Source organism: Corvus kubaryi, unplaced genomic scaffold (assembly GCF_017639235.1).
Source record: "Corvus kubaryi isolate FWS band 111438036 unplaced genomic scaffold, C.kubaryi_AGA036_p1.0 37394, whole genome shotgun sequence".
NCBI lineage: Eukaryota > Metazoa > Chordata > Aves > Passeriformes > Corvidae > Corvus > Corvus kubaryi.
In genome coordinates this window covers 16,389,606-16,415,906 of record NW_024581133.1, presented here as the reverse complement: position 1 = coordinate 16,415,906, position 26,301 = coordinate 16,389,606, and the positions used below count along the sequence as shown (strand labels likewise).

At 38.0% G+C, this 26,301-nt stretch overlaps 1 protein-coding gene across 7 annotated transcripts in view; it reads left to right on the top strand.

Annotated features, from left to right (window-relative positions):
• The window catches only part of VPS13C (vacuolar protein sorting 13 homolog C), a 74,301-nt gene extending 52,216 nt beyond the window's left edge, over nt 1-22,085 (top strand). For 6 of the 7 annotated variants that reach the window (XM_042038942.1, XM_042038939.1, XM_042038938.1 and 3 more), the window contains 23 exons: nt 459-623; nt 967-1,095; nt 1,674-1,807; nt 2,075-2,201; nt 3,104-3,339; nt 3,662-3,812; nt 4,615-4,755; nt 5,782-5,863; nt 5,953-6,022; nt 6,454-6,565; nt 6,886-6,999; nt 7,454-7,590; nt 7,865-7,946; nt 8,160-8,273; nt 8,534-8,609; nt 9,182-9,345; nt 9,887-9,932; nt 10,963-11,086; nt 11,730-11,844; nt 17,531-17,622; nt 18,562-18,685; nt 18,943-19,029; nt 20,414-22,085. In XM_042038942.1, coding sequence (XP_041894876.1) covers nt 459-623; nt 967-1,095; nt 1,674-1,807; nt 2,075-2,201; nt 3,104-3,339; nt 3,662-3,812; nt 4,615-4,755; nt 5,782-5,863; nt 5,953-6,022; nt 6,454-6,565; nt 6,886-6,999; nt 7,454-7,590; nt 7,865-7,946; nt 8,160-8,273; nt 8,534-8,609; nt 9,182-9,345; nt 9,887-9,932; nt 10,963-11,086; nt 11,730-11,844; nt 17,531-17,622; nt 18,562-18,685; nt 18,943-19,029; nt 20,414-20,503 — 2,712 coding nt within the window. In that variant the 3' untranslated portion in view covers nt 20,504-22,085. Of the gene's footprint in view, nt 1-458; nt 624-966; nt 1,096-1,673; nt 1,808-2,074; nt 2,202-3,103; nt 3,340-3,661; nt 3,813-4,614; nt 4,756-5,781; nt 5,864-5,952; nt 6,023-6,453; nt 6,566-6,885; nt 7,000-7,453; nt 7,591-7,864; nt 7,947-8,159; nt 8,274-8,533; nt 8,610-9,181; nt 9,346-9,886; nt 9,933-10,962; nt 11,087-11,729; nt 11,845-12,655; nt 16,004-17,530; nt 17,623-18,561; nt 18,686-18,942; nt 19,030-20,413 lie in introns of those variants that run through there. The other variant, XM_042038940.1, reaches the window with a different exon arrangement.
• Nucleotides 22,086-26,301: the final 4,216 nt, after the last annotated feature.

Genomic DNA, 26,301 nt, shown 5'->3' with positions numbered 1-26,301 from the left:
TTGTAAACACAGTGGTGAACATGCATAGTGGAGATAATTGCTCACAACTGTTTGCAAGTGTTTAGATCTGCACTCCTTATCCAAGACTACATTTCCACAACTAAGCACAGTAAAGATATGTGGGGAGTTGTGTTTTCATGTACTCTTTAACAATTTTCTGAAAATAAGGGTCATTTTAGGTTGTCTTGGTTTACTCTAGAGGGATTTCTGGTGGATTTTCCCCACAAAAGCTACAGCTGCAAAATGCTACTGCTAAACCTGTCACTTTGCTCTTGTGTTAGTTGTGTTGCATAATCTGCTGATTTTACTGCATGTTTGGTGCTTTTACTTCAGGTGGTCAGGAGTATTGTGTGTTAGGCTTTGTAATTACACTGATGTTGGCTTTTCTATTTGTTCCATCCTGGCTTTTCTTCTAAGCTTGTTGTTGATCATTTGCTCAAATTCTCCTTGTTCAACAGGTTGGAGTTAGCATCAAAATGAGTAGTTTCAACCTTACCAGGATCGTTACCTTCACTCCGTTCTACACAATAGCAAACAAATCTTCTCTGGAACTTGAAGTTGGAGAAATTGGTCCTAATGGTTCTCTTCCAACTAATAAATGGAATTATATCTCGGCTTCAGAGGTAATGTTTCATGTTTTTTGCTTTTGATGTCATTGTAGACAAACAGCTGCTCTCTAGGCATCACTCAAGGGAAGAGCAGTACTCTTATGGAAGCTGTCTCTTCTGGTGGCATGACATGGATATTTCACATCCCAAGGGAACTTGAACAGCACAGGTTGCATATGTTGGTAGATTAATCAAGTCCTTCAGTTTAGGTAACTTTGTAGATATAGATAGGTTAATCAGGAGATACTTAGGTAAGAACTAAGGCATGTGAAATAGTCACAACAAGCCTGTTTGTTTTACTTCTGGGTTACTATATTAAACATATATGAAATGTTAAAGTGTACTCCTTGTCTTACAGTGTCTTCCATTCTGGCCTGAAAACTCATCAGGTGAACTTTGTGTAAGAGTAGTTGGCTATGAAAGCTCATCCAAACCATTCCTGTTTAAAGTCCAGGATAATGGTACTCTGCTGAAACTGGAAGAATTGGTGAGACTGACTTTGTATGGTCTGTTTTTAATACTCCATTTTAGCCCCATGGTAGCTTGACGCACTGAAATCATCAAGATGAAAACCTTGTGCCTTAAGGTGTGGGTACACTGCACTTCGTTTAGTTCTGTTGCGTTAAAAGGGTTCTGAATCAAGTTTGTAGTGGTGTTAATGTTTTCTGTGTAGTCAAGTTGATTTACTTGTGACAAGCTTAGAGGGGAACTGAATAGCCCTACTGCTGTTAAGTTACAGTGGTATACTGCACCTCTGACATCTGGGCTTTTTGCAGAGGGTATGTCTTGGGTGCCTTCAGTTTGTTTAAGTAGGCAACAAAAAATGCATTATATTTTAGGATTTCTTATAAGCTCTTACATGTTGGAGACACAGTTCATGGCTAAATTAATTTATGACTCAAATGAAAAACCTTGTAATTTCAGAGCTCACCCTAGCCTAGCATTAGGGAATGTGTTTATAAATGTACCATGTTCAGACAAGTCTTTGGAGATAATACTTATTATAGTTCTAACTTGAATAAATGCATAGAGCAAATATTGGGCTTTGTCTGTCTTCCTCTCCAGAATGGGGGCTTGCTGGTAGATGTGAATGTCTTGGAGCATTCTACTGTGATAAATTTCACAGATTACCACCAGGGGGCTGCCCCAGCTCTGATTGTTAACCACACCCCATGGGACTCTGTCAGATACAAACAGAGGTATGTGAAAGAAACAATTCTTCACTGGTTGTTTAACCAGGGGATATCCTGGTTAAATATCACCAAGACACCTATCACGGGGATATCACCAAGAGCTGATGAACCTACAGCTGGACTTGTCTGGGGTGAATAGTTTAAGCCCTTCATGCCTCACCCTTGGAGGTTGGAGGGGGTGGAGTATTTAGCACTGGGATTTGTTTGCACCACTTCTGTCAGTGCCTTTAACCAGTGGATGCTGTTATTTTCTCCTTTTCTTTTAACCTGCAGTGGATTACAAGAGGAAATGGAGTTGAAACCAAGGCAAGTTTGCCTCTTTGCCTGGACAGATCCAACCAAGCCAAGAAAATTGTCTTGGGGCTACTCCCAAAGTTTTGGTGAACATGACCTACTCAAGGTAAATTTCATAAGGGGAGAAGTAAATGCTGAACTAATTTAGGACTATTCCAAGGTTAAAACTATCTGAGAGAAAGCGTCCTTAGTAACTTTGCATGTCTCATCCTGTAGGAGACTTTTTAGCTACAGTCAAGCAGCAAGATTTTTGATGTTTAGATTAAATAAAGTCCAGTGTGTTTGTCTCTAATTAGCTGCCCACTTGCACCTTACACTAAAATGAATTCTTCAGAGATGGCTTGGTTTTTCCGTTGAGTAGCACAGAGTTAACAAAACTTTAAAAATTTAGTAGCTAAGAGAAGGGGCAGGAAAGCAAGCTTGACAGAACCAATTACACTGTGCTTTACTGTATAAGCCCTTTCTTGGGTCAAATTTTTCATGTTTAAAAATGATTTTAGTTTGAAACCAATTTCCTTACCATGTAATTATGGTTACATCCATGATTCTCTGGGGCTTTTGGGAAAAGGGCTTTAATTATCTCTGTTTTGCCTTACAGATTAAAAAATAAGGAGTATCTGTTTTAGAAGAGCACAGATCTTAATAATTGTCTGGTTTTACTGTTTCATGGTATATGATTAATTGCTTTCTTCTGTCATCACGTAAGATTCCAAGCCTTTTGCTTTGCTCTGAAGGCCTTTTTTCCCCTCATGATTTCCAATATTATTCTAAACCACAAATATTGCTGGAATGTTTCGTTTACAAAAGGGGGAAAAAAAATATCCCAACCTCCAACATTTTTAGTGTTAGGATACAAGGTTCAACCAAGTCAGCACTTGGTGCAGTGAACTGAACAAACAGAAAAAAATACTGAATTCTGGTTTGTGTGTGTCTATAAATTTGCTTATAAACATAGAGCAACATCAGGGATTTTCTCATGTAGTATACTTTCTTTTTCCCCTCGTACAGGATGACTGTGGCCAGTTCCCTTACAATGCAAATACTCAAATTCACTGGGTGTCTTTCCTGGATGGACGCCAGCGAGTGCTGCTTTTCACAGATGATGTGGCATTGGTTTCTAAAGCACGACAAGCAGAGGAGCTGGAGCAACCTGATCAAGAAATAAACTTGTCAATCCATAGTCTTGGACTTTCTCTAGTTAACAATGAAAATAAAAAAGAAATCTCTTATATCGGAATTACTAGGTACTGCACATGGAAGTGTAAATATTCCTTTGAATAATCAAAATTTGATAGCATATTACAATTTCAGTAATAGAGTGGAAGGGGACATGTTTCAAGTTATATTAAGAGAAACCTTTTTAATTAAAATTAAGTTTTGATTTACTCCTATTGTGGAATTAGAAGCAATAGGATTTAACTGTCTCCTTTTTTAGGTTATATTAAAAAAAGACATAATAGGTTTTTTTGAGCCTGAGAAATTAGAAAAAATATATTTTATATGGTTTGCATACACAGGAAAGGTATAGGTACTCTGAAATTGTTAATTTTGTTATTTGTCTTGTAGTTCTGATGTTGTTTGGGAACGGAAACCAAGGCAAAAATGGAAACCATTTAATCAAAAGCAAATAAACCTATTGGAGCAAGCATATCAAAAGTATCTCTCCAAGACTGCTTTCCAGGGTCCTGGTTGGCACAAACTGGACAGCAATACTGAGGTATGTATTGAGTTTCAGTGTTTAAGTGTTTGCAGAACATCTGCAACAGTTAGAACAGGTTTCTGTTTTGCTAAGCTGGGGTAGATGCTGTGTGAAGAGAAACAGAAACAAGAGGCAAGATTTTTATTTAAATAGTTACACATTTTACACAGTAGAATGTTTTTGTCTTGTGGGGATACTGAGGCAGTACTGAGGTATTATCCAGACTTGTATTGTGAAGTGAGAATTTCAAAGAATTTTTCTTTTGTGTGGTAGAAAAGGTTGCTTGGTGTCTGCATGTTAGTTGTGAACCTGTATTTGCTTTATATACCCTAAATTCTTCGCAGGAATTTTGGTTTTATCTTCTTAGTAAGGTGCAGTTCCCATTACTTGATACAGTAAAGGAGTCGGCAGTGTTGAAGGACTCTTGAAATGAATCCACTTACCTGAGCTTGTTACATTAATTATACATACCTGTATGCCATGCATAAACAGTGTATTCAAATGGCTAAGTCCAATACAGCCTTTTATAGTACCATAGTCAGGCTTGTTTCTTGTATCATCCTTTCGTTTGAAAAGCATATATATACCCTCAGCTCTTTGAATACTTGAGGTTTGACCATTGCAGTAGTTATCAGACTAACTTGTGATTTTTGCTACTTACCATGCAGATAATTAGATAGAGAAGTTCAGTAGCCTTGTGATCTGATAATGAAATAAGGAAAAACACAGCATTTATTTGCTAGTCTGTTAACTAGCAATGTAACATTCTATTGTTTCCCAAATTAAACTGTACCTTAGCTCTGCTTTCTTATATCTGCAGGTGAATTTTAGCAAGTTTCCAATGGAAATGCGTCTCCCAGTCAGATGCAGCATCCGCCGTAACTTCCTGTCAGGAATTCAGGTTGAATTCAAACAGTCACCGCACCAAAGAAGCTTACGGGCTCAGTTGTACTGGCTGCAGGTACCAGCCCTCCACTGGTTTAGAAACTAAATAGACATGTAAAGGCTTTGATTTTATTCATTTATGTGGAGAAGTATCTCCAAATCTTATGCATGTGGTGCTCTACTCACTGCATCAGAGTAGCAGGGGTGCTGTGATGGAAAAGTACTGCACAAATGTCATCCCAGGATTTTGCAATAGTATGGAAAAAATTCCAAAAAACTGTGGGCTAATGTCAAGCAGGGTGCTATGATGGAGAGTTTATTTCTAAAGAGCTATGTTTTGCTGTTTCAAAACAAAGACCTCAACCATTTTCAAAATTTGTTTACTATAGTTTTTATACCGAAGTGTAACATTATTCTACAGAGTATATCTAGAGGTTTAGAGGCTTTTAGTACAAAAACTAATGGGAAGTAGAGAAGAGACATTGAAATATGCTGAAATAGCATGCAATAATGTATCTACATGTAATATGAACACTGAATTAATGTGGAAGTCTTGCAGCAGATCAGCGTAGTCCAGTCAGTACTAATAGTGTTGCTAAATTTGCCAGTAGAGCACTTTAGCTGGTCCTAGTGAGAAGCGTTCAGTGCTGGAGGGAAATAATGTTGAGTCATCATCACTGCCATCTTCATCTCCATTTTCTCCCTTCACTGAGGACCCTGGTGCTTTTTCTGACCAGCTGGTGGGGAAGTTTGCTCTTTCCTTTTATCTTTCATTTAGTTTTTACTTTTGCCTGAAGGTAGTTTTCACTATACAGTCAACGTATGCCATCAGCTGCACACCTTGTAAGTGAGTCTTTGTGGGTGTGAACCTCTCTAAGCATCCCTTGTGAAGTACTTGCAACTGTCTGACCTTTTATAACTGAGTAACATGCCATGATGATTTCAGAGTAATCCTTTCGCTCTTTCCTCCTTCCACCCAAATAAGTAGGACGTTCTTCTTGAGCACAATTTACAAACAAGTTTCTCAAGCTTTCTAAAATGGGAATTGTGTTTGATTTTCATGTCACTAAAATATTCCTGTAATTATGCAATAATTTTTTAGGTTGATAATCAATTACCAGGATCGATGTTTCCTGTTGTATTTCACCCTGTAGCTCCTCCCAAGTCGATTGCTTTGGATTCAGGTAGGAGAAGGCCTATAGTAATATCAGATTTATTCAGCCTTGAAACTAGGAGCTTGGCAACTTATTTTTAAGTGTTTTTTTCTCTTTAGAGCCAAAACCCTTCATTGACATCAGCATCATCACTAGATTCAATGAATACAGCCAAGTCCTGCAATTCAAGTGAGTGTAACAGTGTATTGTAATTTGATTTTAGAGATGTAATATATTTTAGAAGGGAACTTTAGAAAAAAGGTTGTTCTCCTATCCAAAGAACTCCTAACTTCGGATTGAGTTTTTAAATGTCTCCAGTGAAAAACCATTGTTCCAAAAGGAATTTACTGTTAGAAAATAAGGAAGTCCCCAGATGAAGGGACTGTTATGCACATTCCTTTGTAATCAGAATTATTTCCTTCTTGTACTACAGTATCAGAGTTGTGTCTGTTTGCTGTACAGAGCTGGCCAGTAAGCATTTCTAACTATAAACTGACAGTTGATATTGTGGCTGTAAATCTTAATATGTGACATTGCATAGGAAGACTTCACTTGTGTAGGGTAAGCATGTAATATTTAAGTTAAATTTATAAAAGTCTACACTGTTTTTCACATTTTAGGTACTTCATGGTTCTTATCCAGGAAATGGCACTGAAAATTGATCAAGGATTTTTAGGAGCACTTAGTGAACTTTTCACTCCGTCTACAGACCCAGAAGCTGAAAGACGAAGGGTAATGTATGAGAGAAACTGATTTTTGCTGGAATGGGACCTTAAATGATTGAGGAATGTAGGTGAATATCAATATAACATAAAATGGAAAAATCACCCAGAAGTTTTGTGTATGTTGTGGATTGGTTGTTTTTTTTCTTTAATCCTTGGATTCATTAGTACACTCCTGTTTAAGTAGTTAACTGTATTTGACTATGACTGTTTTCTCTACTGTTTATTTATATATCTATAAAAACATATTTAGATACAATATGATTAAGTGTATTAGATATAGGTAGGTGAGATTAACTTCTTTTTTTTTTTTTTAAATGATGATACCAGTCTAAATTAATTCAGCAAGATGTGGATGCACTTAACACTGAGTTAATGGAGTCTTCCCTAACAGACCTGTCAATGCTCAGCTTCTTTGAACATTTCCATATTTCTCCAATTAAGGTATGCAGTAGAGAGGTTATTGGTTAATCAAACATCCAATTAGTTCATTACAGTAAATACATCCCTAGTGGGGATTTTACATTCTCTAGAGTTTAATACTTTGTTGGAAAACTTCCTTTGTTGCCCACGAGTACAAATAGACCTTTAACCATAACTAAGTGGGAAGAATCAATGGGTATAATAATGCTGAAAGCAAGATAAAATACAGGCCTGAAGGTATCCAAGTAATCATAACTTGTATTAAAATACACTTTCATGGGATTACCGTCATGTCTCTCTTGAAGCAGTTAGGTTTTTTTGGAGCAAGGGAAGAAAAATCATCAGTAGTAGAAATTACAGCTTTCCTCCACTTTCACCACTGATTTTTTTGCATGTGCACCATGCAACCTGTCTGCTCTGGTTTGGCTTTTCTTTGGTCTTGATTTGTCTTCTTTTACTAATTCTGCCTTGACAGTTGCATTTGAGTTTGTCTCTGGCTTCTGGTGGAGAAGCATCAGATAAGGGGGAAGAAATGATAGCCATCCATTCTCTGAATTTGCTGTTGAAAAGTATTGGAGCTACTCTAACAGACGTGGATGATCTTATTTTCAAGTAAGTGAATAAAATTGGCTGGGGTCGTTTGGTTTTTTTGTTTAATTCTTTGACTAAAGCTTTTGTACACTTAATAATTGGATCCATGGTAAACTTTGCTGACTGACTCTAGTATAAGTTTATACAGCCTTAGGGGAAAGGGAGGAATGGAGGGAAGATGGGGTTTGGGATCCTTTTTAAGGCAATAGGTCTTCAGGATTATCTGAAGGAAAGCAGAGAAGTATTTGAATGAGGAAGGGTATCTTTAACTAATGTATAATTACTTGTCTTTCAGACTTGCTTTCTTTGAAATTAAATACCAGTTCTACAAGAGGGATCAACTGAGGATGAGAGTTGTTAGACATTATAGTGAACAAGTAAGCTTATTTAGTCAAGCCTTTGTGTAAAATTTTGAGTATGTACCTTAAAGAAGATTTTATTTTTCTTCACCAAATACTTAGTTGGGTACTCTAATACCTTACTTGGGTAGTAAATTAAAAAATGTACCAGCCTTGGTTTCTGATGTGTGTGACAGCAGCTTGTAACACTGCTTTTGTTTTTTGCCTTTTTTCTTCCCTCTCATCATTTAGTTCCTGAAACAGATGTATGTTCTTGTACTTGGATTAGATGTTCTTGGAAATCCATTTGGTTTAATCAGAGGTTTGTCTGAGGGAGTCGAAGCTTTCTTCTATGAGCCGTTCCAGGTATGACTTCCTTTAATTGTGATTTTTAACTGTGTCTTTATAGAAGGCTGATTGCATGTACTGGTAGGATTATAGTTTTGGTGTCACTGTACTCCACACCCTGAACAGGCAGGCAGCAGTCATTTTTTAATGTGAGCTTCAAAGAAGTAACCTATTCGAATGGCCTTACATGCATCGGTGTAAAGGAATTGCTAGCTTTTCTTGAAACAGATGCATCAATTGCATAGTTTTCTGCTATTCATAATAAACTTCGTTTTCAGGGTGCTGTTCAAGGACCTGAAGAATTTGCTGAAGGCTTTGTAATTGGTGTTAGAAGTCTTCTTGGGCACACAGTGGGTATGTGTCATACTGTTCTTCTTTTGGTAAATTCCCACGTTATTTTCTATTTTTCTAAATACCACGAGTATTTAAGGTTGTCATACTGTTGTCAGTATTTGTGATGCAGATCATTCATACATAATTTACCTGAGTCCATTTAAATGTCTGTTTGTAGATTGAGCAACCAAAGTGAGAAACATTGCATATATAACTTAATTAGTAACATGCTCTGGATAAATAAAAAGCATAACTTCAATAGTCCGGAGAAGCCTGAGAAATGTTCTGTTACAATGACCTTAGATTTTTTTTTTAGCTATGTCTTAACAGTAATTAGAGAAAGCACTCTTTCATCCAGTGTAGTATATAACATGTAGTGAAGTGATGCAGGTGTTCCCTATTGCTGTTTCTATGGGTATCAGACCAGGTTCTGGAGTCTTCTCATGGACAACGTGTGGTATTGCTCTGTGTAAATTCATCATATCTAAACTGAATATGAAGGGAAATTGCTATGAACTTCTTGGCTTCCTGTGTGTTGTCTACTCTTAAGCTGTGAAAGCACATAACTTTTGCTTTGTGCCCTGTTCCCTCAGGTGGGGCAGCAGGGATGGTGTCCAGGATCACTGGTACTGTTGGCAAAGGCTTGGCTGCCATTACTCTGGATGAAGAATTTCAGCAGAAAAGGAGAGAGGAAATGGGTCGGCAGCCAAAAGACTTTGGGGAGAGCCTGGCCAAAGGAGGAAAAGGCCTGTTACGGGTATGGATTTGGAGATGAGTGTTTGATGTGCCAGTGTGGGATCCATGCTTGAAAACTACCTGCTAGAAAGTTTTGTATCTTCTTTGTCAGTACATCAACTAAACAGAAGAGACAGGCAGTGGGTGTGGAGGAGACTCAGTGTAGTGCATCAGCTGTAGAGTTTGAGGTCATGTTTCTGGTCAGCCTGAGGACCTGAAGTTAGGATCTTGAACAGGAAATAACACCAATTTCTCCTGTGAATTGTATAAATAAATAAATAGTTACTCATGCTCAACAAATGTGTTAGGTAATTAAAATAACTGGATCCTTTCTTGAATGACAGAATTGACTGCAAGGTCACGTCTTTCCCTCAGTTATAGTTTTCTTAAAAGTACAGAGTAAGAGAAAAAAAAAAGCCAAAAGCCCTAGCTAAACAGTGTTTCTGATACTGAACTTTACATTATAAAGTTTTAAAATAAGGATGCGAGACAACAGGCTGCCTAGCTGGACTGACAGCATTCCAGTTTCTCATTAATTATTAACTTAATTATCTTTGTTTTAGGGTGTTGTTGGAGGTGTCACAGGCATCATCACTAAACCAGTAGAAGGTAAGCATGAAGGCTGCACTGCCCAGCTAAAGTGGTTTCTCAGTACTCTGCAATTTATTTTGTAACGTTAAGAAATATCAATCTAAGTGTGATGATGCTAAGGCATAGCAAGATTTTTATGTTTCTTATTCAAATGTGAACTTACACGATGATTTCCTCAAGTATCTTTAGATCTGTTATTGGCTTTACCACCTTTTAAAACTTTGTATGAGTTAAGAAGTGGTTGTCTCTGTGATGTTTTTTGTTAGGCCTGCTGTAGTACTCAATTTGTTGTCTGAAGCCAGAATAAAGGTAGTAAAAATAATAAAGTAAAAATCACCAACTGAAAAAAATTTTTGTGACTCCAAAAGTCAGAGAAATCTTAAAAAGCAAATTTGGTCTCATGCCTGAACTCAGTATTTGTTCCTGTTACTTCATGAATATGACAGATATAAAAAATACCCAGGATAAAATGCCTCTTACTAATCTTAAAGTCACAGTGATGTAAATGTTGGGAGTCAATTGTTACTGTGTGGCATTTTATAGCTTTTGGGTGATACTTTGATATATAGTCCTTGTCTCCTTGGTGGATGAACACAGCTGCTTTCTGAACACTCCTTTGACTGATCCATAGTTATGTATCACCAGGCCCATGTAACTTTGACTTAGAAGTAGTTAACTTCTATCATACTTGTGCATCTTAGTGTCTTCAGAATATTTTGTTATTACTGTTAACTTACGAAAAATTGATGTATGGCCTGCCTATAGTCCAGACTGAAAGTGTGAGAAGGAGAATCTTGATGACATCTCAGTTCCGGGCCCTTCAGAGGCTGGTAGGGTATTAATGAATAGTGATGTGTCTGAGCACACCAGGAAGCAGTGGGTGACTTTCCCCAGACAGCTCTTTGTACAATGGGACTCTGCAATCAATGGCTGTGGGCTGTGTCCAATACAAAACAGTTCCCCTGTAGCAGTAATGGTTTAATTCTGTTGTTAATGTCTTCAAGTAGGTCATGAAAACATTTATTTTTCTGTTTCCTTTCTTTTAAAGGGGCTAAAAAAGAAGGTGCAGCTGGATTCTTCAAAGGAATTGGAAAGGGGCTTGTAGGAGTGGTAGCCCGCCCGACAGGAGGCATTGTAGATATGGCAAGCAGTACCTTCCAGGGAATTCAAAGGTACAGTGCCAAGAGGAGGTTTTGAAGTACTCCCCGTGCTGGATACCAGGTGGTAAAGTGCTCCAGTAGTGCCACGCGATTATCTGTTAAATACAAAAAGCAGGATGGATGATATGTGGGGTTGAGAAATGTCCAGTAGCCTGTAATAGATGTATTTTATGATGATGAGGAAATTGCTGCTTCAGAGAACATGTTGCAGAGTTGAAGTTCAGGTAGACAATAACTAATCAGTTTTTTCCTTTTGCTCCTTCCCCTGATGACAAATGTGAGTTAAATTTACTATGAAAAATAGACCACTGAAATTTTCAGAGTAAAACTTCTCAGTTTGAAATTTGGTTAGCAGTGCACATCAGGGGCTCCATGTGTTTTAAGGGACCTTTGGATAGTGTGTTAATAAACTTGAGAACCCTTACTAAATTATCTGCATTTGGGAATAAAGTTCTCAAGCTTATTCTGTAGCTGTTTAATTGGCTACTGCTACTTTTGATTTATTATTATCAGTGTGTCTTTACTATTTACATCTGCAGGATAGGCAGGATGTGTAAGTGGGATGTGAGGCAAGTGAAAGGGTGACTTCTTAAAGGTGTATTGATGAAACTCAGGATTGTATGAAGCTTACCAGAATCCTCTTGCACTATGGTAGGGTGGCAGAATCAACGGAAGAAGTGTCAAATCTCCGTCCCCCGCGCCTCATCCGTGAAGATGGCATCATTCGGCCCTACAACAGGGTGGAAGCTGAGGGCTATGATTTATTTGAGGTATGTTTTGCATTGTAAACACTGTTAAAATTCTCTAACTTCCAGGGTTCCTAAAGGATTAAGTTGCAATCAATCTGCAGCAGTCATTATCTGAAGTAAAATTTGCCCCAGCCTATTTCATAAGGCAAGCCTGGATAGCAGGGGAGGCCCAGTGCTTGGAGTAAGCTGAGTACAAAAAGGAAACTGCAGCATTGCTGTTATATGGTCTTGTCCATTTTATGTTCTGTAATCAATTCTCATGCTCTGGAAGGAGGTAGTAGGATTAAGAATTATTAGAATTAAGATTTAAATATGTGGCAAAAACTCCATTTTGATAGTTCCAAATTTTTTGTTTTTATAAAAAAGCTGAGGTTGGTTTACAAACTAAGCAACTTTTAAAAAAGATTAATAGAGCTTGAATTGTTTGGTTGTATCAGCACTTCAAAAAACTGCATGAATTTTCCAACTACCACTGTTTGGTTTTTCCTTATGTTATTCATACTAGCAATCTGTCATAGCTACAGGCACTGTGTGGACATTTAGCCTGCTTTCTCATGTGGATGTGCCTAACATATGGAAGATGAATAACATGAGTTTTCAAGTTCTAGATAGTCAGAATCTGGTTAGTTTGTATTTCATACTTCATGTTCTTAAAACTTACCTTTAAATGGTTATTCTGTTGCTAAAAAGGTAGTGTAAAATAGCTGCCTATATTAACATTTTAAGACCAAAACTTGGATATTTGCTACTTGCTTGTAGATGGTCTTTTAATCCTTATTCCCTGTTCTATTTCTAACATTTCTTTTCTTTCTCCTTCTCTCCTGGCATGCAGCAAGAACTGGAATAATGGAGTAAACATGTTCCATATTTATTGTCTATTTCTGTCATGGTTTTTTTATTTGCCTTAAGTATTTAGATAAAGGGCATGATTGCATTTACCATCCTTCTCCCCTTCATCCATATCTTTTCTGTGTAGCAGTTGAATAAAACGGTGTTTCATGTTGTCCAGTCTAAGAAAACAAACTTGAATAATCATCCTCAGTAAGATTAGATGAGTGACTCAGATGGGAGAGACAGGGAGGGTTTCCTGTATATTTGTTTTTCTAGGGATGCTTAGCTCCTTATGAATGGCAGCAACAGAAGGCACCTGGAAAAAAGAATCACAGTAGATTAGATCTGGAGTTCATTTATTTATTGGTGTTCTCCTAGAGCTAAGAGCGTTGGACAGAGGGGGAGAGCAACATCTTGAGCAATATTTAAAATAGTGATATTGAGTGGAATTTCAGGGAAAATGCTTATAATTTCATGATCTAGAAGTACTATTTTCATATAAATGCTGAGAAAACCTGTGCTTGTGGTTTCTGTACTATACCATAGGCCTGTCAGCTGCATATCTGCTGACCCACTATGCCTTCAAGTTACTATTACTGGTTCTTTATGAATATTTCTCAGTTAAAGTACACAGCCAGCTTAGCTGTCTCTGGTTTTCATTCACAGAATCTTCAGAGGCTTTGCTCTTCAACATAAATATGTGTAAGCTTTCAGCTGTTAACAGGAATTTACACACATACACACACACACACGCATATATATATTTTTAAAAAGTACGTGTATATATATATTTCTAAACTAAGGGATGCCATAAATTTCATTACTAATACAGCATCTTAGAAATTAGCAAGCTAAGCTTAACAAGCTGTTGTCAGAGCAAATTTTTCACCTATCATATGGGAAAAAATGTTGAACAGAAGCATCTTTGCTGGTAATGCCTTTTAGAATTTAATGGTCAATTTAAAATTGTTCAAAAAAACATTTAGTGAATTTTTTTTGGCTGATTAAATGAAATTAAGTTGTGATATACTAAGCCGGCCAAATTTTTTCTTCTTGAGTTTTGGTTTTTTTTTACTATGTTTTTTACCCCTAGCAAAAAGGAAAAGGTGGCACAGTCAACACAGAAAATTTGATACTATGCAGTTCCTCCACATCTAGTATTTGTGTTTTTTCTTAAATGGTGTAGATTGGAACTGGATACAAACCAGGAATAAATCCTCTGTATAGTTCACTAAATATAGTTTGTTTCTTTCAATGAATCACTTAATGAAATACAGGAGAGGTTTAATTAACTGATTTTGATTTTTGTGCTAGAGGTCACTGTTGGGAAGGCTTTGTTTTCTAATGTAAATTAGAAGCAAGACAGGACAGTGTCTTTACATGAAATTGGATATTTAATGAAAAAGGTGAGTCAGAAAGTCAATTCTATGTCCATTTACAAATTTAATCACAGTAGGTCTAAGTGCTGTTTATTTTTGGATCAGTTTTGATCCTGTCTTACAAGTAGTTTAACCAGAACCCACACCTTCTCACCTACTTTAACTACATTTAATGCTTATGTCCTTTTGAAATAAACACAGGCTCGCAGAGTGGAAACCTTGTAAAGTTACCTTAAGGAATAGATGTCTCAATACCATCCAGTGATTGGATGGAAAAATGTTTCACTTAATTACTTGTGTGTGAAATGCAGGCATTAGAGCTTGTCTTAGGAGGAGTAAACATGTAGGTTTTAAAAGAAAAGGTACTTGTTCCACAGGGAAGCGGGGTTTTTGGTACAAACTGAGGACTGTACCAGGTGGAGTAGATCAGCTCACTTGGGTAAACTTGTTAATGCAGTTCCTTGTGGCAGAAGTGCTGCACCCAGCATATGTGGGCTGTGTAGGGATGTGCTCAGTCAGTTCAGAACCCGAAGGGAAGTCGGATCTGACGTGCTGCGGGCCGTGCCTCGGCTCATGGTGCGAGGCTGAGCGTACAGGACGTGTTTTGTTAAATAGAAGCACACAGGATAGCTGGAGATCTCAAAGGACAAGTAGGGCAGCTCGAGGAGAATTGTTTTCCAAGGAATGAGCTCTCATGAGTTTTAATCATGTCTGAGGAGTGTTTAAGTTGAGGTTTGCTGGAGCAGGTGGTGGGAGCCTTTGGCGTGGCGGGGCTTTGCTGTGTGCTTGAAGGGACTGTGCCCGGTGAGGGGCTGCTGCTCACCCAGCTCCTCAGGGCTGGCATGATGTCACTCATACATTATTCAATGCCCGTGGCATTACTTTGTTTCATTTCCCAGTTAAAGCATGGAGCTTTATAAAGAATGCAGAACACCTCATGAATAATTGAGGCAGGGTGGTGAGACAGTGTTGTGTGGCAGAGCGTAGACTCTGCTGGAAACTGCAGATTCTATTTCTGGTTGACTCACTGTTCTGCTGTGTAAATTTGCACTGGTTCTTTCATTTCCACGTAAAATAAGAATGAGTTAATTTCTTCAAAGTACTCTAGTATGCTCATAAAAATAACAGCTTTTGATAAAGATGTCTGAATTTTAAGAGTGTGCAGATCATGGAGTAATTAACATCAAGTGCAACCCTCTTTCTACATAATCTATCAGGTGTATTGAGAAGAGCTCTGAGAAATACTGCATCTTTTAGGCACAGGCCTCAGTGGGAACTCTTACTTTGGTAACATATTGCATGTAAAATCTAAAAATACTATCGGGATTGTTTCTGAAGTTATGAGAAACAGGCTTTCTTTCCAAAGCTTTGAGTTTGAATAGAGAAACATGCTTATGAATAAATCTGTTTAAATATGTGGCATGTCTAAATTCTTCATATTCAACAAAAGGATCCAGAACATGGATTGCAGCCTTTGAATTACAGTCTTCACATGGTGGTGGGTTTTCTATTTCTTAAATTTTTTACTTGTTTTTGAAACAGCTATGGGTCAGGTATAAATGTGAGTTCATATTTTCATTTTAGTCATATGCTGCCATGTTTCTTCTAATGTTTTGAAGACACTTTGAGATAAGCAGTCTTTCTGGTGTCTTTTTTTCCTTTCATGTACTTTGTACAGTTTCAGAAATTTTTAAGATGGTAAGAAAGGAATATTTTTTTATAGAAGATGTTGGTTTACCCTATGGTTTTGGTTGCTGAAAAATACTGGATTAAAATGTATTTCAAAACATGACACCACTAGAGAGCAAGTCCAGGAAAACACTGTGCTGTTGATTTCAGCTCTTGAATATTCATCCACTTTTGAGATTAAAGGATTTTTTGGAGTCAGTTGTGATGTATGATGATGCTGTAAGATATTTGTTGAACTTTGAATATATGAAAATAAAATGCAAATATAAAAAAAAGTTGAACCTTCTTTTAATTGAGTCTTATGTAAGCTGATCTTTCAATTTTGGTTACTCAAACTGCATAAACCTGTTGATCACAGACAGCTGTGGAGTCAAGTGGAGCCTCTATGGTCATCTCATTGGTTTTCTGGGTCCATCTATGGAAAGACAAAAGGAAATGGCTATTTACAAGAACTAACTGAAAACATACTGAAGGTTTAGTCCTTTCTCTTTAGCTCATTGTTATTAGTTTGTCAGAAACAACTGAGGAATTTACTGTTATAGAGGCTGAATTCCACAGTAACAGCTGTTAAATGAACTGAAAGTCATCTTACTTTTGCTCTGAAGAATATCAAACTAATTTTGGGGCACCCCTTTGCAGGCACTTGCTAAAGGTTGATCTGAAGTGCAGGCATTCTGCACCCAGGCATTCTTCCTTACTTTTCCCATGTTCCTACACAGGAGCTGCCCATTTTCCCTTAAAACAGGTTGTATCATAAAAAAGTGGTTGTATTGACCTAGAGGGTACAAAGCTAATGTGCATTGACTTTATGCTTATATAACTGTCTTGCTAATTTTTGCTAATTAAACACTATTTATAAGTGTCTTTTTAAAAGACTTTTTGCATATTAGCAAAACCAGTAGTTGACACAGATTTATTCTCATACCCACTTTGAGGCTGGGTTCCCACTGGTAGCATATTATTAATTTCATACTTTTATCTTTTGCTGCATGATGTTTTTATGTGCATTCCTTCCCCACAAAGACGTTCAGGTGTCACTCAGTAAGTCTTGCTGCCTTTAATCCAGTGTTATTGGGAGCTTGATGTGGGGATGACTGTGAGCCTGTCTTCTGTGCTGGTCTGTGTTGTTGATGGAATGTTGTAATCCTGGTGACATGCTCTAGGAAACATTTTAGTTTAGTCAAAGAGAATGTACAGAATGGGAAATCTGAAAAAAAAAAATCAGTGATTAATTGCCCAAAAAAATCCTAGGAGCACTTCAGTGCTTTATTTCAAAACTTTTTCTAGATTTTAGGTTGTCACTTGAGTTGTAGTTGTCTAATCAAAACATGATGAGTAATTTTGTCTTGCACTTTCATACACCTTTGTGTATTTTGGGTGTTGCAAAGTCATATCTGCTCAGTGCTTCAGAAGCCTGATCTTGAGGTGCATTGAGAATTTGTACCTTGATATCTTTCTGAGGGTCTGGGTCATGAACCTCATAAGGGTACATGACCTTTGCAGAGTTTTCACTCTTGAATGAAGCCTGCAGCGTGGGGTGTAGCACAATGAGCATTATTAAACAATTACTGGTGCAGGAAAGAAATTAAAGCTGGAGAATTAGTCTGATACAGCAGTGTCAGTGTCCCACTGTTGAGTGGAACGGATCAGACATTTCAGTGACTCAGCTGCAGGACTGAGACCTCTGTGTGACTTTACAGAACTAACAGTGAGGTAACTTTTCAGAAGGCTTTTGAATTCAAGACACCAATTTCATTTGATTTTCTTTTTTTGTACAGCCCCCAAATTATTTTTTGTTTCTGTTTCAGAAGCTGCACATCAGAAAGTTGGAAAAAGAGGTGTATCGATACCACTGTGCAATTCCAAGAGGCAGAAGAGCAAACCTTATTGTCACCAACAGGTATTAAATTTTGAATGCTTTCTAAGGGTTTGACATGATTTCAACTTGGGGATTAGACCTATGGCTAAGTCTAAACTGATTGCTATTCTCTGCCTACCTAGTTTCCATCTCTATTTTCTTCTTGATTTTTTTAGTATTTTATTTTGTTTCCTTAATGGAAAATGTAATCTAGTTGTGATGTCAGTGCTGGATACTAATTTGGGAAGACAGTTTACTCTGAGATCAGTGACCCTTTCATCATACTGGAGGGAAATATTCTGGTTTTTCACTTTGGTTTTGGTTTTTCAAATTAGCTTGTGATAAGGGTTTGCAGTCAAGCTAGTGGTTTGATAATACACATTTACAACCTTGTTAATGAAAGGATATTCTAAATGAAGTCTTAAGTCTTTGTACCAGCATGAAAATTAATATTTAACTCATCAGACAAGTTTTAGAATTCAAGATGTTACCAGTCTTGAGTTTAAGAACTCAAAAAGGATTAAAATTTCCACATTCTATAGGTCACCAGTTTGCACCTCGGCTGAGTGCATGAGAGGGGCTCATCCATAATAACACCATGGAGCTTCCCAGTGTGGTTTTTTAAATAATGATCAGCACACCTCAGAATTCAGGCTGCAGATGGACAAGCTTTTTGAGGCACTGTTCAAGGCCATGAATGATAATTTAGTTTGTTTGCAGACTTAGATAAATGTACACTTCTCTCCTTACCCCCCTTGGCCCGCTCATACTGTGATATCTTACATCATCTATGACTTTTAAAGACCAAGTGATTGTCTCAGAATGTGTTAAGGAAATACAGGTCCACTGTGACTGAGTGGATATTTTAATCCACATAGAAATTGCCTTCTTAAACAAATGTTTTCATTTTGTTTAGTTTTTCTAGCAAAAGCTCTAGTCCCAGGGAGAAATTGAGTGCAAACTTTTTTTTTTCTTGAACAGGAGAGTGATATATGTGAAAGAAGTGGAAATCTTAGGCCATTTAACAACAGAGTGGGATTACTTATTTGAAGAATTTACGTGTTATCCCTCCTATGAAGCAAATATTCTAAAAATTACGGTTTTGGTAAGAAAAACATGTAAATTTTTTTCTATTTAACACTCACTAGAGGTCCAGACATGCTTTTAACTTATTTATGATTCTAGCTGCTAACTAAGGGAGTATATGACAGGATGTACTGGAAGTTTCTTGAAAGTATGACAGTTGGGTTGGACAGAAATGTTGAAATCTAACCTGAAGTTGACATTCAAGCCCTTTAAGCAACAGATTCTGCATTCTTGTTTTGTGAGTCATCTGAAGCACATTTTTGTTCCCCTCTGCAGCAGGATCAAAAGATGTTCCAAAGAAAGGACAGTACAGGTCATGAATGTGTAAAGACAGTTCAGCTTTGGGATGAAGCTACAGCAAGGGTATATATATATATTTTTTAATCTTCTTTTCTTATGATATTGTTAACAATTGTTGAAACTCAGTGTGTTAAAAAGATGGTAATGTTCAGAGACTTGTTAGAGAATAGGCTGCTGTGCTTGAGTAGCATTTACCGTAGTTTCATGCTGAAAAATGAGTTTAACCAAGAGTATGATGAGACCAAATAGTCCAAAGCATTTAAGAGAGTTTATGCAATAATAATTTAATGTCAGTGACATAGTCTTAGGTTTTGTATGTTAAAGCTCATTAAAGGAAAATAATTCCAATATCTAAAGTGCTAGGTTGTATTAAATTCCCTATAGTTTGTAGGATTCCATGTATCTCCTCATTATTTCAAGATCATCTGACTAAGCCAGTAAGTGGACATTGTAGGAAAAGGCTTACTTAGATTCCTTCCTCCTCCCTTCCCACACCTGGTTTTTCTACCATTTATCTCTAAGTGCTTGTTCCTGTTCGTGCTGGGGAGGCTGGAGTATTTTGTGAGCCTTTGTTCTGTGGATGGTTCGATCTTGTAGGTAACTTACATAATCTGATATATGAATTTGGATAAATTCCAGGGTACTTGAACAATAGAAAAATTTACCTAAGAAACCATGTGTGTTACTGTAGTGTTGTATCAGGTGATGAGAGAGGAGGTATTCTCCCTGATACCAAAAGTGAAATCAATTAGATCCACCATGTCTTGGAAGCACGCTTGAAATTGTAGCTCCAGTAAATGGCAAGTCAGCAGATGGAATCAGAATCGGGGCCAAATTGCTGCTATTAAATTGATTGAACCTTCTAAAAGAAGGGGTTAGACTGGGAAGGTAAAAAATTGCTATAATTTTGAGGCACTTTATATACCGGAAGAGTTGATCTTAGTTCTTTACTGTGTCTTGTCTAAAAATGTTCCTTCAGCTTTCTCTTACAGCACATCTTCCAAATCACACTTGGAATTAAGGCAGCGTTCAGACAGTACCACGTGCCTTTCGTGTGTCTGTATCTTAGTGGCATGGCCAAAGCTGGAGCATTGCACAAAACACACAGGTCACATTAGAAGATACGTCCTTGTGTTTAATTACATTTTTTTGGTCTTATTTCCTAACTGCACATTCCTTTGCTGATGTTCGTGCTGGTATCAATACATTAAAAATAGATTTTTCTGTTCTCAAGTGCAATACTACCCATTCACCTTTTGTGGATTTCTGTTTCTGTTCATCAGTTGAATATTGTGCATGTGAATCAGGAGCTAAGTATTTGACTTAAACCAGCCTGTGTATGTGGGTTTCCATGTTTGTTGAATTAGCCATGCTTTAGTAGCTTCTTATGGAAGAAAACTGCTGCCTGCTTTAATTGTTTATTTGCTTTCACTCTGTTGTTCTACAGAGGGTTTGTTGTGCCATTCAGGAAGCCCAGACAACAAGAAAACAACAGAAGCTGGTGAAGAGAGCGTCCTTGAAGTTGAGGATACCTTAAATGCTGTCTTGATAATGACAGGATTTGTTGGGTTTGGCCTTTGGTATGCAATTTTCTCCCTAAAATTGATTTGTAGCATCATGGAAACATTGGATAAAAAGTAAAGATAAAATATCTGAAGTCTTCTTTCAAAGTTAACAGCCATTAACACTTCAGTTTTAGAAGACATGCATCTTTTGGAAACAATGGATTTCTAAAATGTGCATTTCAGTTTAAAAATTACAATTTTTGATAAACTGTTTTCCCACTCTGAAATTTTACTTTCTGCCTTTTTTAATGTCAGAGATTCTAAAATGAAGTGGTTATCTTATTTGCACTCTAAATTTATGGTTTACAGACCAGTGGTGGTAGTCGTGGTTCTGGTGTTTTGCAAAATTAGTTACTTCTGTTTGTGATTGAAATGAATGAAAAAATCTATTTCAGACAACATTCTCCTTAAATTAAAAGCTGTACATAGTTTAGCTAATATAATTACATCTCTGAGTGTTTAATATTAGAAAATACTGCAGTGAAGCAATGTAAGAATGAGTATATATGAAAGAAATAGGCCATTGTTGTCTGGAAATGTTTACTTTGGAGTGTTGTCACATTGTAAATGAAAATCTGCACTTTAAAAATGGAAAATATTGTTCACCTGTTGTGTGCCTGGTTATGGTTTTGGTTGTATCACTGTGGCTTAAAGACTTCTCCAGAAGGAACAGCCCACTGAGTTGAGCATTGTATGTCAAAAGCTTCAATCTAAGAACTTAGCTGTCCATATTTCGGTGTATAGTTACTCTACGGGAAGAATGCCATCTCATTAAGCTAAAAGTCACTTCTGATACAAAGATTTTGTTGCAGTTTGTCTTCCTGAAGACTGCTAGCATTCAGTTTAACATGACATTTAAACCCAAAGTGTATGCCTTGTGTGAGTAATCCCATGAACTTCCTTGAGATAAGTCCCATTCTTAGCACGAGGCACATCCATAGGTAACTGAGTCAAGAACTATATAAGCAAACAGATTTGAGTTCAGTGATCAGTGAACTGAGAGCTTTTGCTGTCAGTCTTTGGCTCTCAAATGAGAAAATCAGTGTCCTTGTGAAAACTCATGAAAATTTGCCCTTTTCAACTTACTTCAATTGCAAAGAATAATTTCTGTTTCTTACTTTAATTTTGTGCTGGATAATAGCTGTAGATACAAACTTGATGAAATAAAATGGCACTATTTTTCTACAGATCCATGCAGTGAACCAGGCCCGGACTTTTAAACTCTGTACTTAAGGGCTGGTGCACTGTATAAATGCACTCTTAACCTGTACCTATGAGCTCACCAAAGTTAAAAAGCTTAAGACATTTGAAAAGTAAGCTGCCAAACACAGAACTTATAGAGAGCATTGCCCACGTGATTTTATTGGTGTTGTATGCACATGGCTATTAATCCGCTTTGCTACATGAGAAAAAAGTGTGGTGCAGCCTTTAATTCTCTGCTATCACCTGTTTTCTGGAAAGTTCTCCTCAAACAATAAATAAATTAGCTGTCTAGGTTGTATGTATATCAAGTTCATGTTAAAAAAAAAAAGAATAAATTTTTATATGCAAGTATTTGTGCTATGATTTAAGGTGTTGTTGCTTCTCATGTGCATTATGTGCTGTTGCTTTGTCTCGTGTCACTGACACTGTATGGAAACAATGGTTGGAGTATGAAGGTACTGCAAAAGAGCTTTCTACAGCTCAGCAGCTCTTACATCTTGTTTTCTGGCATTTAGGGCTAGTTGTTTGTGTACTGCCTCTTAATTCATTCTTGAAAATAGCTGTCACTTTAGTCTACTTGGTGCATGTTCAGACAGTATCATGTGTCTGTTTTTAGGGGAATTGGAGCTTAAAACAGTTCTGAAGACACATTTTGGACTCCAGTCTTCTGCTTGATCCAGTTATATATTTCCTCATGTTTTTGGTAAACTTTCTGGTTTGAATTGTAAACAGTAGATATTTCATTTTCTCATATTTCATTACTTTGAAATGCACATCTTTGCTGTTTGGTTTGCTAGCTGAATTTGAACTGGTAGATGACCTCCAGCTGGAGTGTTGCATGACCTCCTTTACCACTTGGATCAAGAGGACATGAGAGAGGAATTCCATTTCTTGCTTAAATGAAGATGGATTTTTGGGATGAATAGGTGTCTCGGTTTTGAAAGACAGGTGTCTGCTAAGGAAGGCAGAAGCCCCCCTTGAAGTGGCAGATATAACCCCTTTTCCCTCCAAGTTATTATATTTTGAAATCAAGGGCCTTTAGGCAAAGATGTGGGAAATAGGAATAACAGTTCTTTACTCTCTCTCTCTATATATGTATATAACCAGTCAAACAAAACAACAACAACTCTGGCAGTAACAGCAAACACAAACCCAGTCCCAGCCTTCTCGGCTGTCAGGCCCTTTCCCCTCGGGTGCAGTTCCGCTCGCAGCCGGCAGGGGCGCTGGCGGCTCCCGGTGAGCAGGGCAGGTGCCATGGTTCCCCCGCGGCTGCAGGGGGCGCTCCGGAGCGAGCTCGGGAAACACGTGGCACTGGTGCCCTGGGATCCCGGGAGGGATGGAACAAAGGCTTCACAAACCGCTGGGCAGCCGATCCCGGGCTCTCAGGAACAGCAGGCTGGAACGGCAGGCTGGAGCGGCAGGGACGAACGCAAATCCCGGGTGGCAGGCGAGATGTATCCAGATGGGAGAACCCCACGGAGGCCCAGGCAGGCAGGGCGAGCAGGGCTACAGCGTAGCGAAAGCTCGAAGCAGCAGCAGGGCAGGGCAGCCACAGCCCGGCCTCCAGCAGGGCAGGGAAAGCGGCTTTTGGGGTCCCGGCGTTGTTTCCAGCAGGAAGAAAGAACGGCCAAAAAGAAAGAAGCAGCAGCTCCTTTCTCTGCAGCTTCTCTCTCCGGACGCTCAGAGCGAACTGCCCCCACACCCAGGTGTAGACAAAGGAGTAGCCAGGCCCGCCCCACTCCCCTTTTTGTCTTTCTTAAGTACAGCTATTTGTCCCCTAGCAACATGCATATGGGAGAAAATTCCTTTAACAGGAAAAAACTAAGACTAAACTAAAACCCCAACAATAGGTTTCCAGTGCTTGTCCTGGGCTTTCCTCAAGTGTTCCATTCCATTTCACCATGTGTCCTTCTGTCTTTGTTTTTTTTTTAAAGGAGCTTTTGGCATAGCTGCATCTTCTGCAGCTGCAAACGCTGTTGACTCTACCTGGGCTTTGCTCTCTGACTTTGGGAACTTTCTTTTCCTGTTCCCTGTCAGTTCCTTTCCTCAAGCTGGTACATTTTCTTGCTGGTTGAGGGAGTGAAGAATTAAATCCTGTTTGGATGATCTGCTGGGATAAGACAGTAACAGTATGTTTTCAGACAACCTTGAGTGATGAATTTCAACCAGGTTCTGCGATGCAAATGAAAAACTTTTTCAAAGATTTTGGGATTTTGGCTTTTTTTTTTTTCTTTTTTTAGTATCTGGCAACAAAATGTTTTTCCATCCTTTAAAGGTTTTATGCCCCTGTGAAGCTCTAGAATTTTCAGTATTACTGAACACACCAAGTTGCCAAAATGTTGACATCTTCCTAGGCTTTTCCTTACAATGAGCTCCCAGAAGCCTTTTGCTGTCTCAAAGGCCATTTTAAGACAGTAAAATTAGTGTTAATTAGAACTCTGTAGATCAGGCCTGGGTCCTTGCTTTGCTTCGGTTACTCCTTTGCTTTCTGGCTCATCATAGGTTTCTCCAGCTCTTCAAAAGCATTTTTTTCACAAGGTGTGGATGAATGTTTAGTCCTTGTGACTGTTTCTCAGTCTCTTGCTTCAGCTGCCGCCTCCTGAAACCCTTCTGAAGCTTGCTCAGTCCTTTGTGCCATGCCCTCCCTGCCCTGGCATGCTCAGTTGTCCCCTAGGCAAAGAACAGTACAGCCTTCCTCCGTGTAGATCTGTGACCTAGTAACCATTTTAAAAGGACAGTAGCAGGAAAATGATAATACCATCAAGCTGTTTCATTGAGAAACACATTAATATGTGCTTGCATTTTTAGAGCTACTTAATTCTTCTAAAAAAGAATGACATGAAAACTTTTGAAATAGATAATGGGTACATGTGCTTCGTCATGGGATAGTGCTGTTAGTTCCACTGAGCTTTCTTTAGGGAGCATTTTACTTTGATAATATTCCTTGAATATCTGCCCAGTCTGGAGATGAATAAATATTCACATGCTGAAATGTTGTATTTTAAAAATGCAATCAGCTTCTTGCATGAGCTTGGTCCATTTTGCTGTTAACTGTTCAATGGGATTTTAGGCTCTCTTTTTATCGGATTTTATTTAGACTTTTTCCTCTTAAAATGAGCCCATATTGGTTGAGTACTGCCAGTCATTCTCTACAGAATTACAATAAGCCAACCACTTAAAAGTACTTCTGTGAAAATTTAAAGAAACAAATAGCATCACACCATTCTTAAAACTCCTCAGGTTGTGGAATAGCCATCATTGCAGATATTTGCAGCCTGAGTCCATGTGGTCCTGGACACACTCTGGCTGACTGTGCCTGGACTGTGTAGTCTTAGGAGATGCCTTCCAAGCTCCACTCATCTGGGATTCTGTCACAATAGGAAATCTGAAATGTGCCCCTCTCCCCCCAAAACCAAAGAAAATCATCCAAGATGCAAGGTTTTGTATTTCCAGTGATAACTTGAAGTATATGCATTGAAAGAACTTCGTACTTCTCACCATCACATTTAACCATTTTCTCAAAATTTGCAGAGCCTGGAAGATTGTTTGGTTTGTTATAGGCACAGAATAGGGAGTGGTTTAGTGGTAAGAGAATAAATAGTTTTGAAGAGGATAAGTTGTGAAGTTGAAGGAGGGGATAAAATAAGTAATTCACCTTAACAAACACATACCAGTGTTCTTATTTCATTGCTGGCAATAAATAAGCTTTTGTTGTAGTGGAATAACACAGAGATTACAGTAGGTACATTCTAATCTTGAGCTTTGGTTGGCAACAGGGATTATTTATATAAGGGTACCTTGGGTCACTCAGATATTTAAAAATAAAATTAAAAAGGTATAATTTTAAAAGTGTGAACTGGCTTGTGAAACCTTTTGAAACTAGCTAGCATCTGTTTGACAAAATAATTCTTTCAACAGCTTATAAAGTCGCGTTTAGTCAAACCTGAGTGTGAAGACTTAATTTGGAATAGATGCCAGTGGACTGACCAGAGAAGTTTTAACATAAGAAACAAGTGGAGGGATTTGAGAATCAACATATACAACTTCAAGTTGCATTGGAAGAATCAAAGCTTTAATCTGTTTATTAAGATTTCCTGGACAAAGGTGTGCTTTGGAGGCAGAGGGCAGTTCCCAGTAGAACCTGTGATGCCACATAGCAGGAGAAGGACAGACTGAAGTGGGGGGGAAAAGTTATTTTACAGCTAGATGTCTAATTAAAATTTGTTCCAGGTATATGAATGTTTTTTTAGCTTATTAATGATCCTAATGCAATTCCGTCCCTTGGATTATGGATCCTATTTGCATAATTACTAAGTAACAGGGAGGCAAATACACAGATCTCCAGACTTTAGCATTGATTATCTCTCTGCTGCAATTTGCTTCTGTTTTGAATTTTTCTAGATATTTGTCATCAACTGAGGTGGTAGCTTCGTCTAGTTGCCTTAGTTGTCTGAGGGAGAAGAGCTGAAATATGAAAGGACAAATAACTCTTACAAGGAAAAAAACTGACCTATTGAAAGAAACACGTGCATTTAAAACATGATTAAGTTCACAGTATCTTCACCTT